Source organism: Diceros bicornis, unplaced genomic scaffold (assembly GCF_020826845.1).
Source record: "Diceros bicornis minor isolate mBicDic1 unplaced genomic scaffold, mDicBic1.mat.cur scaffold_73_ctg1, whole genome shotgun sequence".
Classification (NCBI taxonomy): Eukaryota; Metazoa; Chordata; class Mammalia; order Perissodactyla; family Rhinocerotidae; genus Diceros; species Diceros bicornis.
This window is the reverse complement of record NW_026691615.1, coordinates 2,471,574-2,487,362: the sequence shown is the minus strand read 5'-3', so window position 1 is coordinate 2,487,362 and position 15,789 is coordinate 2,471,574. Positions and strand designations below refer to the sequence as shown.

Here is a 15,789-nt window from a genome sequence, read left to right as displayed (position 1 = left end):
GGGGCGGAGCTTGGAAGAACGTGAAGGCGGGGCCTACGCCGAGCCGCGGGGGCGGGGTTCGAGCTTCATCATCGCATCCAACTCTTCCTGCCTCTCAGCTAGCGCGCTCAAGACCCCTTCGGGTCCCGTGGAGGGCTGTGGACACGCGCCACGGCCCCTAAAAAGAGAGCAGCTGTTGTTGCAGGCGCAGCTTTGAAAACGGGTGGGCAGCCCCGTCATACACTTGGGTAACATGCGCATGCTCAGGCCCTAGGGCGCGTCCTGGTTGGCAGATTCGGGCTCCCTGGGAGACGCTGTGCGCATGCTCAAACTAGACGGCCCACGGGCGGCCTTGTACGCATGCCCAAACTTTGGAGGCGGGTTCGGGAGAAAACGAGCGCGTGCTCAGACTCCAGGGAGAGCGTGAGCGTGTGTGTGCGCATGCCCAGGCTCGGGGCGGGGTGGGGGGGGCTTGTTGAGGCGGTGGATTCAGGGGACCTAGGAGACGAGGTGCGCATGCTCAGACCTGAGGCAGCTCGCGGGCGGCCGTGTGCGCATGCCCAGGCTCCGCGGCAGCCGCCGTGCGCATGCTCAGGCTCTGGTGTGCGCATGCCCAGACTGCGAAGCGACTCCCCGCGGCGGTTGAGGGACAGTAGTAGCGGCGGAAGCTCGAGTGACATGTTGGTGGTGTTGCTGATGGTGGAGGCGGCGGCTGCATTGCGGCTCTACCCGCTGGCCAGAGCTAAGCCACTGTGCCGGTGGGGCTGCCATCCCCAGGCTGGGGCGCTCCCAGGGGTCGGGGAGGGGGCTGGCTCGTCTCAGCGAAAGCCAAGAAACCCTCGGCTCCCCAACCTCCTTGAGGCTTCCCCGTTCACTCTCTGGGAATCGAACTGGAGACCGCCCTCCACCCCCTGCAGCCCATCACAAGGTCCTCCCGTTGCCACCTCGAAAGTTTGGCCCGATTCCGACCCCTTGAAGCCACCTCCACCGCCACCACGCTAGCTGTGCCCTCCTGTCCATCCTCCGCCCCGCAGCCAGAGGGGTTATTCATAAACGAATCCGAGCCCCTCACTCCCCTTCTCGGAATAGAACCCGAGACCCTTGCGCCGCCTGCGTTTCCTCGCATGATGTGGCCCAGGGCTTCTCAGCAGCGCTGCTGGCATTTGGGGCCGGATCATTCTCGGGGGTGGAGCCGTCCTGTGCATTGTAGGATGTTAGCAGCATCCCTGGCCTCCACCCACTAGATGCCAGTAGTACCTCCTTCCCGGGCTTGACCGTCAATCAAAAATGTCTCTAGGCATTGCCGAGCGTCCCCTGGGGACTTGACAACCACTGATCTGCCCCCTACCCACCCCTGAGTCACTGCTCCAGCCACGCCGTCCCTTAAACCCGCCAACCTCGGGCCAGCCTTGGGGACGGGGGAGACTTGGCGCTGGCTGCTCCCTCTGCCTGGCAGCTTTGCTTCCAGGTTTCTCCGTGGCTGGTTCCTCATCGTTCAGATCGCAGCTTAAACAGCACATTTCCTTACGTAAAGCCCCCCTCCTCCCTGTAGCTGCTTTTTCCTGCCGATCAGTAACTTTTGTGATGCTTTTCTTTTGACAAATTTTTTTCTTGTATTGCTTCCTGCGGGTGTGGAGTGTTTATCTTATTCTCTCTTTACCCGGAATATTTTTAGTTTTCAGTAGATGTTAGGTTAGTAAATACTGTATGCAAGGTGCTGTGGGGACTAGACAGACGCTCAGGCCCATGTCCTGCCCTCAGGGAAGTCCTGCCTGGAGTGGGCTGTCACATTCAGCAGGACCCTGTTGTGCACTTCCGGTGCATGGTCTCATTTCATCTTGACAAGGTTCATGAAGTAGCGATTCCTTAACCTTATTTTATAGATGTGAAAACAGACCCAGAGAAATTAAAAACACACTTGCCTAAAGGCACATAGCTAGTAAGCGGGGAGTAGGGTTTTCCAGTAAGATTTAGCAGTAGAGGGGCCGGCCCAGTGGCATAGTGGTTCAGTTTGCCCACTCCACTTTGGCGGCCCAGAGTTCGCAGGTTCGGATCCCAGGCACAGACATACACCCTGCTTATCAAGCCATGCTGTGGCGGCGTCCCACGTATAAAGTAGAGGCAGATGGGCACAGATGTTAGCCCAGGGGCAATCTTCCTTAGCAAAAAGAGGAGGCTTGGCAACAGATGTTAGCTCAGGACTAATCTTCCTCACCAAAAAAAAAAAAAAAAAGATTTACCAGTAGGATTTATCTCAAAGTCTGAAAAGCTTGGTTATATCCAATTCTCCCACTTCCCCACGCTGGTTCTCCAAGTGTGGCCCTGGACCAGCCGCAGCAGCATCCCCCGGGGAATTTGTTAGAATTTCGATGCCCTGGATTATCAAGCCCTCCAGACGCTTCTGACGCACATCCAAAATTGAGAGCCTCTGCTGCGAACCATACCAACATTCTCCCAGCCACCAACACCCACCCCACACCACCCCCCAAAAAGAGAAAAAACCTTGGAGTAGGGATTCCTAATCTGGGGTGCAAATGAGCCTTTGTGAGCTCTCAGGAATCGCCTCTCCATTTTTGTGTACACAAATGTCTGTTTCTCCATTTGTGTGTACACAAATGTCTGTTTCTCCATTTTTGTGTACACAAATGTCTGTTTCTCCATTTTTGTGTACACAAATGTCTGTTTCTCCATTTTTGTGTACACAAATGTCTGTTTCTGGGAGAGGGGGTCCCACAATTTCATCAGACTTTCCAGGGGCTCCCATAACCCTAAAAGATCAAGAGCTGGTACTTCAAAGTTAACCCAGAAGCAACCTGGTAGGGGTCATGCTGAATATTCAATAAACATTGACCTATGGTCTCTTGTTGCTTGCTTCTAGTATCCACACGGTGAGGACGGGAAAGGTGTTTCACACCAGGCAGCATATTCAAGGGGTACGTGGCTCCGTACTTAACATTCATTCTTCACTTTGTTCACTGTATCAGAACTAACACTTGCTAGTATTTCTTGGGTGCCAGTGTTGTGTCAGGCATAGAACATTAGTTTATCTCATCCTTACCACCGCCCTTTGAAGTAGGAGTTAATCTTTCCCATTTCACCAACTAGTTAAGAGAGATCGATTAACCTGAACAAAGCCAGGAGAGAGAACTGGGTTTATAATTTTATTTATTTATTTTCCCCAAAGCCCCAGTAGATAGTTGTATGTCATAGCTGCACGTCCTTCTAGTTGCTGTATGTGGGACGCGGCCTCAGCATGGCTGGAGAAGCGGTGTGTCGGTGCGCGCCTGGGATCCGAACCCGGGCCGCCAGCAGCGGAGCACGCGCGCTTAACCGCTAAGCCACAGGGCCGGCCCGAGAGCTGGGTTTAGAACTCAGTCCCCGAGTTTGTATCCAGTGTTCTGTTGGGTAGGAGAGTTTCAATGCAGAGGAACAGGAAGCAAACTCTTGTTACTTTCTTTACACGACATAGTGCAACAGGAAACTTCCTTCACAACACGTGTGCCGAAAATGCATGAAGGAAAAATATTTCATCAGTTCAAATGTGTTTCCCATTGACGTCGCATATTTCAGAAGTGGTGTCAGCATTTCTAAGTCATCTTCAAGTGACTGGTTTCTAACATGTTAGCTTTACGATTCTCTTCTGGCCTCTCTTTCAAATAACTAATGATCTGTAAATAAACAATAACGTACACAAAATAAGATGTGCTATGAATTATTATCCTGTGAATCTTTTTAACTTTATTTTGAAGTAAGCATAGATTCACAGCAAGTTGTAAAAATCCAGAGATGTCCCAGGTACCCTTCCTTGCCAGGTATCTGGCATAACCAGAATAAAATATCAGAACAAGAAAATGACATTGATACAATCCATCTACCTAATTCAGGCTTCACTTTTACATTTTCAGTGTTGCACATTAGAAAATTATTTTTATCGAGTGTTTGTTGTTATTGATATTATTAAGATTTTGTGACTGTCTCTCTAGGACCATCTGTATTTTTCATCGATGACAACATGCTTGATTAAACATCCTTGCAAGAAGTACATAGCCCTCTATCTGGGGTAAGTGACCATTTCATGTAATGTCTACATAAATACTTAAAATGTTTTTTTATTTCTTAAAATGTTAGAGTTTTATTAAAAAATTAGATTTACCCTCACTCATTTATTCTTTTTTATTAAAAGGTTAGATTTACCCTCACTCATTCATTCAACAAACATTAAGGAAGACGGCTCTGTCCTGTGATGCTAGTTGCTGGCCTGCAGGGAGTCCACAGTTGGGGTGGGGATCAGAGGAAGAGAGAAGAAGAGACCAGCAAGTAGCTAAAATAATTATAGTGTGGTACCACCTGTCAGAATGCTTGATATAAGCACTCATGGGGGGCCCCAGAGAAGAAAATTGCCTAGGAAGTTTCCACTGGGCAATTGATGCCCAGACTGGGTTTTGAAGGATGAATAGGAGTTTGCTGTGGGTGGAGGGGGCACCAAATGTGAATGGGCTTGGAGCAGAGCATTCAAAGGAATGGAAGCACCATGCTCAGCATGCACTTGGGGTTGTCAGGGTGCAAGGTTAGAAAACCATATGTGGACACCACACCAAGATGTTTGGCCCACATCCTAAAGGCAGTGGAGGATCTGAGGCTACACAAGTTGTGTTTAGGAGGATTTCCGAAAGCCTGGGGTAAAAAAACAAAACAACACAACAGGATGAAGCCTAAATAGAAGGAAAGGCTACATAGAAGAGAAGGGGCCAACTCAGCAGGACTTGACGACTCACGGTGTGCACAGAACGGAGGTGAGCAAGGGGTTTAAGACGGCCCCCAAGTTTCTGGTGAAAAGAACCAGGGAGAGGGGTGGTGGCCCAGGACGGCTTGCTGCTTGCGGGACATGGAGGACACATAAGGCGGGAGATGGGAGCAGAAGGTCATCTACCTGTGAACGGTGGTGCAGCCTTGGGCATGGTTGCGGTCACCCAGGATCGCGTGTTCAGCGGCCGGAGGCTCTGGGGAGCATTGGTTTTGCGGAGCAGGTGGGAGAAGAGAAAGGCGTTGGAAGGCGGAGACCTAGGAGCCGAGGAGGAGGGCTGTCACCGAGAAGCCAGGCCCGTGGGCGGATAAGCAGGCCCTGGTGGCAGAGGGGCAGGCGACAGAGAAGGCGAAGAAACGGAGGTCCAGGGTTTCTGTGGCTCTCCAGAAGCAAGAGGGCAGAAGAGAGAAGAGAGGTCACTACAGAGAGGGGCCCAGTAGCCAGGGAGGCGGAGTCTGGAGGAGGTTCCTGCTGAGAGGAAGGGCCTGGGGCACGGGATGACCGTGGAGACCAGCCGGGTCTCCCAGGGAGGAGCTGGGGAGCGGGGGCAGCTAGGCTGGCCCTGGGCAGGGTGAGGACTCAGCTGCTCCTTCTGTAGCAGGAGCATCTCAAATGATAAGATGCAAATTCTGTGTCCTTCCCTTAGAACTCAGCTGCCCTGTGAAACACCACAGGCCCCATGTAGCTACTTAAATTTAACTTTCCTATCAACCGATGGATGGATAAACACACGTGGTCCATCCACAGTGTGGAATATTATGCAGCCTTGAAAAGGAAGGAGGTTCTGACACCTGCTCCAATGTGGATGGACCTTGAGGACATGATGCTCAGTGACCTGAGCCAGACACAGAAGGACAGACACTGTGTGACCCCCTCACAGGAGGCCCCCAGAGGAGTCACATCCACAGAGACAGAAAGTGGATGGTGGGGCCAGGGGCTGGGGCAGGGGACAGAGAGTCAGTGTTTCAGGGGGATAGAGTCTCAGTTTGGGAAGATGGAAAGTTCTGGAGATGGATGGTGGGGATGGCTGCACAACAATGTGAATGTGCTTAATGCCACTGAGCTGTGCACTTAAAATGGTTAAGATGGTGAATTTTATGTTATATATATTTTACCACAATTAAAGTAAAATAAATTGTAACACATAAATTTTGTTGTGTGTATTTTACCACAATTTAAAAAAAATCAAACAAAAAATTTTTAATTAAAATTAGACAGGCAAAATCCATACAGTCTAACTAACCACATTTCAGCGCTCAGCGTGGCTAGTGGCTACCATGTTGGACAGCTCAGAAATAGAACATTTCCATCATTGCATCTGCTTTAGATCGGGGGGCTCAAACTGCAGCCCCCCAGGCCAGATCCCAGCCCACCATCTGATTTTGTACGGCCAGCGAGCTAAGAATAGACTGTACATTTTGATATGATGTAAAAACATCCAAAGAAGAATCATATTTTGTGATGTGTGAAAATGACGTGAAATTCAAATTTCAGTGTCCATAAATAAAGCTTTATTGGCACACAGCCGCGTCCATTCAATGACGTATTGTCCATGGCTGCTTTCGCTCTATGAACGGTCAAGACAGAGGCCATGTGGCCCCTAAAAGATTTCCTATCTGACATTTACAGAAAAAAACTTGCCAGACCCCTGGCTTAGAGCATAACATGCTTAAGTGGTATCCTGATGCCCAGAATACATTGGAGTCAAAGAGGGTCTGATTCCAACAGCTTCCAGAAATGAGAAACTCTAATGCTTAATAAAATTGTTCTATCAGTTTTTGCCTGTTGTGTTAGTAAGGATAAGGCTAAGTGGGTCCCCCTTCTGTGGAGGACAGTTTGGCAGAATGTGTCAAAATGTTCAACACGTGTTCTCAGACACAATGATGTCGTTTCGAGGAAGTTAACCTACAATTATAACTTATGTTCCTAGTGCATATCCTTCCTGAGGTCTTTGTCCCAGCTGGTCCCTCTGCCTGGGGTGTCCTTTCCCCTTGCAGGCAAGAGGAAGAACATTATACGCAGCAGGGGCAGCATGTGCAAAGGCCCTGAGGCAGGACCTTGCTTGACTGTTGGAGGAACAGCTAAGGTGCATTGATCCAGGGGGCAGAGTGAAGGGAGATATCAACAGTATCAGATCGCATGGAGCTTTGTGAGCCATGGTGATGAATTTGGATTCCAGTTTATCTCTAGTGGGAAGCCATCAGCGATGCAGCAGGGGTGTGACAGGATCAGATTTCACAGGATGCAGAATAGGAAGCGGAGAGATGGGACAGCAGACGGACACAAGTGAGGGGCTGAGGCTGTGGTCCAGCGAGAGCCCAGGGAGGCGGCGTTGGAGGGAGATAGGGTTCTGAGAGTGGTACACGGCACTCTGGCAGCCCAGAGGAGGAGGGGTTGTGGAGAAATCAAGGAAGGCTGCATGGAGGAAAGAGCATCTGGGACTAATGGAAACCCAGGTAAGATTGCAGCCCATCAGGATGACTGGGGAAGGTCAGAGAGGCAACAAATTGAGTCGAGGGGCCTCGACTGGGGAGCAACAGTGGGGTATCAGCCTGGAGAAGGACACAGAGCTCTACTTGGCTAAGAGTTGGACTTCCTGTCTTCCAGCGTAAGGACTGAGTGCCTCCAAGGCTGAATGGGAGTTGGCCTCAGAGGGAATAGACAGTATCAGGTGGCATGAAGGAAAGACACAATATGGAGTGTGAAATGCAAGTCCAAGGTGGTGATAGGGGTGACCAGGGCAGTGATTCTCAACTGGGGATGATTCTGCCCCCCAGGGGAGGTTGGGGCAACCTTTTGGTTGTCACGGCTGGGACGTGCTACTGGCATCTAGTGAGTGGAGGCCAGGGATGTTAGTCAGCATCCTGCAGTGCACAGGACAGCCCCCCACAAGAGAGAAGTAGCTGACCCCAATGTCAATAGTGCTGAGGGTAAGAAGTCCTGGGTAGAGAGACAGGTAGAGTTCAGACTGTGGGCCACCCTGTAGATGGTTAAGAATCTTCGCCCTTGATCCTTGAGGATGTAGACGGCCATTCGAGTTTTCTGAGTAGGCAAGTGGCCTGGTGGATGCCGGCAGCAGCCGTCGTATTTTGGATTGGCCGTTATCTTTTGCTATAACATTATGACCTTTTTTTTTTTTTTTGCTGAGGAAGATTGGCCATCAGCTAACCTCCGTGCCAGTCTTCCTCCATTTTGTATGTGGGTCGCCGCCACAGCATGGCTGCCAACAAGTGGTGTAGGTCTGTGCCTGGGAACCGAACCTGGGCCACCAAAGCGGAGCATGCTGAACTTAACCACTAGGCTATGGGGCCGGCCCCATGACATATCTTTGTGTGTGTGTGTGTGTGAGGAAGACCAGCCCTGAGCTAACATCCATGCCAATCCTCCTCTTCTTGCTGAGGAACACTGGCCCTGGCTAACATTTGTGCCCATCTTCCTCTACTTTATATGGGACGCCGCCACGGCATGGCTTGACAAGCAGTGCATCGGTGCGTACCCGGGATCCGAGCCTGCGAACCCCGGGCCAACGCAGCGGAGCATGCGAACCTAACCACTGTGCCACCGGGCCAGCCTCGACATATCTAACTTTAATTTTTTTCCTCTTTTCTCTCGGTTGCTGCCAGCCATCACCTTTTGTTGTCGTCAGCATGACAGTCTTTTGCAAGACTGTCATGAGGGTCCCCCACTCTCTTATTTACTCTTTTTAAATTGTGCCTAAAACCAGACCACGTGGAATTCACAGGAAAGCATATTAGTAAAGTATTTGACCTTTAGTCTACAAACTATGTGGTGTCAATTTTGCACGTTCTGAAGCTTCTTGTTACTTACTTCTGGATTCTTAGCTCGGTTTCTGGAAAAAGTGAGCCACTATATATTTATTTCAATCCCAAACTCCTTTCTTCATATTTTTTTCTAGTGAATTAAAGAAAGTCTTGTGGGCGGAGACTATGTTTGGTTGTCTTTGTGTCCCCAAAGCATGGTATTCAATAAATGTGTGCTAAATGAATGAATAAAATAGAGTTTGTTTAAAAAAAAAGAAAAGGTCAAATTAGGTAGGAACCTTATTGTGGTTCAGGAAACTTTTGTTTAAGAAACTCACCTCAATGACAGGTTCTAAAGTAGAAACAAACAAACAAATAAATAAGAATAATAATATTCCACAATTCATGCTTCAGGGTTCCTCCCTCCCCCAATGTTTTGTTGGTTTGGAGGTCAACGGGATATGTGCTGAAAGTATTTAACCCTGTAAAAGAGACACTATGAAGTTAAAAATAACCAGGAGAATTGTAACCACTCCCATTCAACTTTGTATCGGAGGTCCCAGCCATTGCAATATGACAAAGAAGATATGAAACACAAAACACAGTTGGAAAGAAAGAAACATTTGCCAAATCCAAGAGTATCAACTGCTGGGAGTAATAACTAAATGCAGCAAGTTGGCCAAATACGAGACAGATGTTAAACACATCAATAGCTCTCTTGTAAACCAGCCATGACTGATTCGAAAAGGCAATTATGAAAAATATTATTCACAATGGCAACAAAAACTTCAATATAAGTAGGCATTAACTCAGCAACTCCTCTCTGTCTAAAACCATAAAACTCTTCTGGAAGGGGCAAGAGGAGCCCTGGGTATACCATGTTCATGGATGGCCTTTCACGTCATAAAAGTTTCCTGCATGAAGGAATAAATTGTTTCCTTCTTATATACGCATTCCTGATCTGCAACCCTTTACTTTAGTGGGATTAGAGCCATATAAATGACAAAACTGAAGTTCATCCTGGGGAAGAGAAGCTGTCACTTAATGTACGCTTTGTGCAATTTTATATTTGACGTGGTCACGCTTTTAAAATAATGTTATTTCAAGAAGTCGAATACCCGGACTACAGAGGTTGACTCATGCAGAAATAAATAGAGAAAACCTAAATGGTTCCTTGTTTAAAAAGGAATTTTGTTTGAATGGGACATTTTTAGAGAGCCCGCCATTGTCTTTTTTCTTGTGTAACATTGTCCTAATTCACCACTTTTGTCATTTATTCCAGAAGGAAAGTTTTTTTCACGAGAGATAACTTTGGCAGTAGTCTCCCTCCATTTTCCATCCCTACGTCACTGCAGGTAATTATTTTGCCAAAGAATCTGACGGATGCTTGAAATAAGTAATGCTCAGAGGGAAATTTTGCACTAGTTTGTTTTTGTTCGTTTGGGGGTGTATTTTACAGTGTTCTCCTCTTAAAGACATTGAGAGCAATTTCTTTTTTTTTATTTTTTAAAGATTTTATTTATTTATTTTTTCACCCCCAAAGCCCCAGGAGATAGTTGCATGTCATAGCTGCACATCCTTCTAGTTGCTGTATGTGGGACGCGGCCTCAGCATGGCCGGAGAAGCGGTGCGTGGGTGTGCGCCCAGGATCCGAACCGGGGCCGCCAGCAGCGGAGTGCGCGCACTTAACCACTAAGCCACGGGGCCGGCCCTGAGAACAATTTCTAAGCAAAAGAAGGGCTGATTCTATCCTGCCCTTCCTACCATAAGAGCCTCTTTTTTTTTTTCCTGAAAAAGGAGGCAGAATTGTTGCAAATGCTCCTTACAATTGGTTGTGTGTTGTGAATAGATTACACGCACTAATTTCAGGGCCTCCCTAAATCATCCTAAAGCAAAACAGAAAAACCTTCACCCCCTCAGTAACTATCCTGAGAAATTCTACTGTTGTCAGAATTTCTAGAAATTCAAGAAATTCTACTGCTGGTAAAGAAGGCTTTGCCATCTATTAAAACACCAGCATTTCTCTTATAAGCGACACATTTATCAGTTATGCTCATCATTCATCATTTACACGTTAGGCTTTATCCTCAGAGGGTTTGATAGAAGAAGATGAAGTGGGTTTAGTTATCTGAAGTTAAAAAACCTATTTCAACCTCCCCATTTGGGTTCCAGCCGACCCCAGGACACATAGTTCCCAATATCTAGGAACCAAACTCTTGCTGGCGCAGACTTCTTTTAGTTGCGTATCTAGAAGTATTGCTTTCTGAATCCGTGTCCAAAAAGATGTACTTACTGATACATATCGTTATTTTTAGGTTGGCACACCAGAAGTAACTTCAGCCCATTTTGCCGGTTCAGTATTGCTCTTAGTAGTGAACCAAAAAGTCTATATTTATGATTATGAAGCCAATTCCTGGAATGCCTCTGTAGGTACATGTGTTTTGTGTTTTGTATTTTGTTTGAGTTCAGCCAACATCAGAGAAGAGGTTATTAATTTCAGAAGCACAAACAATACTGCTTCCTGGATGTCAACCCTTGGACATTACCTTCTCCTTTAAAATTCAAATGCCCCCCATCCCGGAGGGTGGGAACCGAGTGTTTCCGGCGGGAGTTGTAGTTACAAGCACAAAAACCTGCTCCGATTGGTTGAGGCCAGAGAGAGAGCTCAACGGGAGCTGCGATGAGGTGGATGTCGGGGAGGACGGGGAGGCGGAGAGTGACTCCTAGATGCTTGGTGACAAGGCTGGGGGATGGGCATATTCAATCCCACCTACTTCACATTAGGGACAGGGGAGAGTAGAGAAGGGAAGCTTTATGAAGAGAGAGAAAGAGACCCCTGATGGAGGAGGCAAGGAGATGAGGTCAAGAATGGAGACAGGGAGATGGCATTCTTCAGAAAAGCAGAGGGATGGCCTTCTCTTTGCCAGGAAAAGGGAAGAAGGGCGAGAGAGCACTTGGGTACTCATTCTGGTGAGAAAGAGATCAGGACGAGTTTTCTCAACCCTGGCAGTGCTGAGATTCAGGGCCAGATCTTTCTCCGTGATGGGGGTCCGTCCTGGGCACGGTGGGGGGTTGAGCAGCGTCCCTGGCCCCCACCCACTCGATGCCAGGAGCACCCCCAAGTTCTGACAACAAAAACGTCCCCAGACATCGCCCAGTGTTCCCTGAGGGTCAAAATCCCCTCCATCAAGAACCCCTGGGTTGGTAGATCGCCATCTGGCCATTCATTCTTCGTTTGCTATGCTTGTATCAGTTTGGGCGGAAGATTGTGGGCGCCACAAGAGGGGCCCTTCCCCAGTCAATGCGGCGTCCATGAGGTGCCTGCTGAACCCCGGGCTGGGGAATTGATCACAGCCCCCTGAGGGGACAGAGAAGCAGGGCAGAGGGTCACGCCTTAGTTCAGCCTCGGTCTTACTTTTCATGACAGTGTTCCAGGGAGACTCAACAAGGTGGTCGGGTGATCTTCAGCAAATTGATACTCGGAATGTTTCAAGCCCTCGGCGTGGATACTGTGTATAAATGCAGTGTGGAATGGGCCCATAGAGAATGTCTATAACCCAAGTAAAGCTGGCTGCCCCGGGGGCCAGTCTTGGTCTGGTCTCACCAATTTGTCGCATCCAAACCAAATAGGAATCTGCCCCCAAAACATCAATCAACCCACTCTTGACAGAACTTGCCTAAAACTCTTCCTTACTCTCTCTGCCTCCCCCTGGCTCCCTCCAAAATGTGCCCATGCTGCTGGCTCTTACTTCACTCCCCCATCCTCTCCAGCTCCCCCCCGACCTTCCAGTTCAGTTCTTTTCTCTCCCGCAGCTCATGGCTCTTTTTCCTTTTTGGGAGAAGAGGGCATAAAATTCACATAAAACTCACCGTTTTATTTAATTAATTAATTTATTTATTTTTTGTGAGGAAGATCAGCCCTGAGCTAACATCTATTGCCAATCCTCCCCGCCCCCTTTTTTTTTTCTCCTTTTTCTCCCCAAGGCCCCAGTAGTTAGTTGTATGTCATAGTTGCACATCCTTCTAGTTGCTGTATGTGGGACGCGGCCTCAGCATGGCGGGAGAAGCAGTGCATCGGTGCGCGCCCGGGATCCGAACCCGGGCCGCCAGTAGTGGAGCACGTGCACTTAACCGCTAAGCCACGGGGCCGGCCCCAAAACTCACCATTTTAAAGTGTACAATTCAGGGGCATTTAGAACATTCACAATGTGGTGCAACCATCACCACTATCAAGATCCAGAACGTTTTCATCACCCCAAAAGAAACCCCATCCCCATTAAGCAGTCATTCCTCACTCCCCACCCCCAGCCCCTGACAACCGCTAATACGCTTTCTGTCTCTATGGCTTTGCCTAGTCTGGATATTTCATATGAATGGGATCGTACAATATGTGGCCTTCTGCGTCTGGCTTCTTTCACTTAGCATATTGTTTTCGAGGTCCATCATGTTGTAGCTGTGTCAGGGCTTTACTCCTTTTCATGGCTGAGTAATATTCCATTGTATGGATGGACCACTTTTGTTTATCCACTCATCAGCTGGTGGATGTTGGGTTGTTTCCTCCTTTTGGACATTGTGAATCGTGCTGCTGTGAACATTCATGTACGAGGTTTTGTGTGGACATATGTTTCAATTCTCTTGGGTAGACACCTAGGAGTGGAATTGCTGAGTCAGATGGCAACTCCATATGCAACTTTTTGAGGAACCATCAGGGTTCCTTGTAATGTAAGTCAGTCTAGTCTCTGTCCTTTCTCTTCTCTCCATCAATTTCTTTAACAGCATCCAATGAGCTATCTCCCCATCCTCCTCCCCCAGCCCCTGGCCCCCATCATCCTGCTTTCTGTCTCTGTGGATGTGACTCCTCTAGGGACCTCCTATGAGTGGATCACACAGTATTTGTACTTCTTTGTCAGGCTTATTTCACTGAGCATCATATTCTCTAGATTCATCCATGTTGTAGCAGGTGCCAGAATGTCCTTTCTTTTCAAGGCAGCATAATATTCCATTGTATGGATGGACCACATCTTGTTTATCCATTCATGCATTGATGGACACTTGGGTTGCTTCCTTATTTTAGCAATTGTGAATAATACTGCTTTGAACATGCATGTACAGATATTTCCTTGAGTCTCTGCTTTTAATTCTTTGGGGTACATACCAAGAAGCGGAATTACTGGATCTCTATTTTGAATTTTTTGAGGAACCGCCATCCCGCTTTCCACAGCAGCGGCATCATTTCACATTCCTACCAACAGTGCACGAGGGTCCCGATTTCTCCACATCCTCCAACACCTGTTGCTTTCTGTTTCCTTGACGATAGCCGTCCTAATGGACGTGAGGTGGTGTCTCCCTGTGGTTTTGCTTTGCATTTCCCTAATGATTAGTGATGTCGAGCATCTTTTCATGGGCTTTTTGGCCATGTTGATGTTTTCTTTGTAGCCAAAGCTTCTGCTTTTAAAACGGAATCAAAGATTACCTCACCAAGAGAAGGGAGCCCTTCCTGCAATTTTGGTGGCGTCCTAAAAGAGTTTCTGCAAAACCAGTGTTTCTCAACCCAGGCCAGTGCTGCCCCCCAGATGACACTGGGCAAGGTCTGGAGATATTTGGGGTTGTCAAGACTGGAGGAGGGTGCTAATGGCATCTAGTCAGTAGAAGCAGAGATGCTGCAAAACATCCTACAGTGCTCCCAGGACGGTCCCCACAATCTGGAACAATCTGGCCCCAAATCTCAGTAGTGTCAAGGCTGAGAAACTCTGCTCTAACCTTCCCTCTGAACTTCAAGGAACTCACACAGTTTTTAAATGGCCTTTTCCTTTCAGGCATAGAGCACCCTGTCTCTCATATTTCTGGTGACAATTGTTGTTACAGTGGACATCCCTCTTGTGTGGTAAGTACTGGGTGTGGTCCGTCATTTTTCACTCTGCCCCGAGCACAGATAATTGTGAGTGGAAATTAGGGCACTGTAAGCCTTGAGGGCTGGGACCATGATGGCCCTGGGCAGTGTTATTTCCCCAGGGGTCAGAAGAGGACCTCAGATATGGGAGGGGCTCTGAAGCTACTTTCAGATGAACTGGCTGACACACCATGAAGATATCCGTCTGTCTTCTTTTCTCTAACTTGTTATTTTGAACCCAAGAACTTTTTTTTTTTTTTTGCTGAGGAAGATTTGCCCTGATCTAACATCTATGCCATTCTTCCTCCACTTTTTATATATGGATCGCTGCCACAGCATGGCTGACAAGTGGTGTAGGTCCGTGCCGTAGATCCGAACCTGCAAACCTGGGCTGCCGAAGCAGAGCGCGCCAAACCTAACCACTATGCCACAGGGCAGGCCCCTAGGTTGTTATTTTGAAATAATTATAGACTCCTCAGGAAGTTAAAAAAATAGCAGAGAATCCCATGTACCGTTCCCCCAGCTTCCCCCAATGGTTACATCTTACATAACTATAGTATGTTACAAAAACCAGGAAACTGACATGGATACAATGTGTGTGTCTAGTCTGTGCCATTCTATCACATGTGTAAGGTCACGGAACCACTGCTGTCATCAAAACACTAGACTGTCCCATCGCCCCAAAGCTCTCTGTACCTCCTTGCTTCCACCCCGTCCCTAACCCAAGACAACCACTAATCGGTTCTGCATCTCTATAATTTTATCACTTCAAGAATGTTATATACATGGGATCATTCAATATGTAACCTTTTGGGATTAGCTTTTCTCAGCAAAATTCTCTGGAGACTCATCCAATTTGTTGAGTATCTCTCTAGTCCATTCCTTTTCATTGCCGAGTAATATTCCACAGTATGGATGTACCAGAATTTTGGTTTCCACTTTTTGGCTATCACAAATAAAGCTGCTGGGCGGGCCCCGTGGCTTAGCGGTTAAGTGTGCGCGCTCCGCTGCTGGCGGCCCGGGTTCGGATCCCGGGCGCGCACCGACGCACCGCTTCTCCAGCCATGCTGAGGCCGCGTCCCACATACAGCAACTAGAAGGATGTGCAGCTATGACACACAACTATCTACTGGGGCTTTGGGAGAAAAAATAAATAAATAAAATTATTAAAAAAAAAAAAAAAACAAAGCTGCTGTGAACATTCGTGTACACATTTTTGTGTGGACATAAGTTTTCATTTTTCTGGGATAAATGCCCAGGAGTCTGATCAATGGCATCTATCTCACCCCCCTTTTTAATTGAGATATGATTGACATGCAACATTGTGTAAGTTTAAGGTATACAACGTGTTGATT

The 15,789-nt window shown here is 47.9% G+C and overlaps 1 protein-coding gene across 1 annotated transcript in view; it reads left to right on the top strand.

Annotated features, from left to right (window-relative positions):
* Nucleotides 1-535: 535 nt before the first annotated feature.
* The window catches only part of CATSPERD (cation channel sperm associated auxiliary subunit delta), a 47,394-nt gene continuing 32,140 nt past the window's right edge, over nt 536-15,789 (top strand). The window contains exons 1-6 of the mRNA XM_058537907.1: nt 536-737; nt 2,858-2,912; nt 3,963-4,039; nt 9,827-9,899; nt 10,860-10,974; nt 14,361-14,428. Of these exons, the coding sequence (XP_058393890.1) occupies nt 589-737; nt 2,858-2,912; nt 3,963-4,039; nt 9,827-9,899; nt 10,860-10,974; nt 14,361-14,428 (537 nt within the window). The 5' untranslated portion in view covers nt 536-588. The remainder of the gene's footprint in view (nt 738-2,857; nt 2,913-3,962; nt 4,040-9,826; nt 9,900-10,859; nt 10,975-14,360; nt 14,429-15,789) is intronic.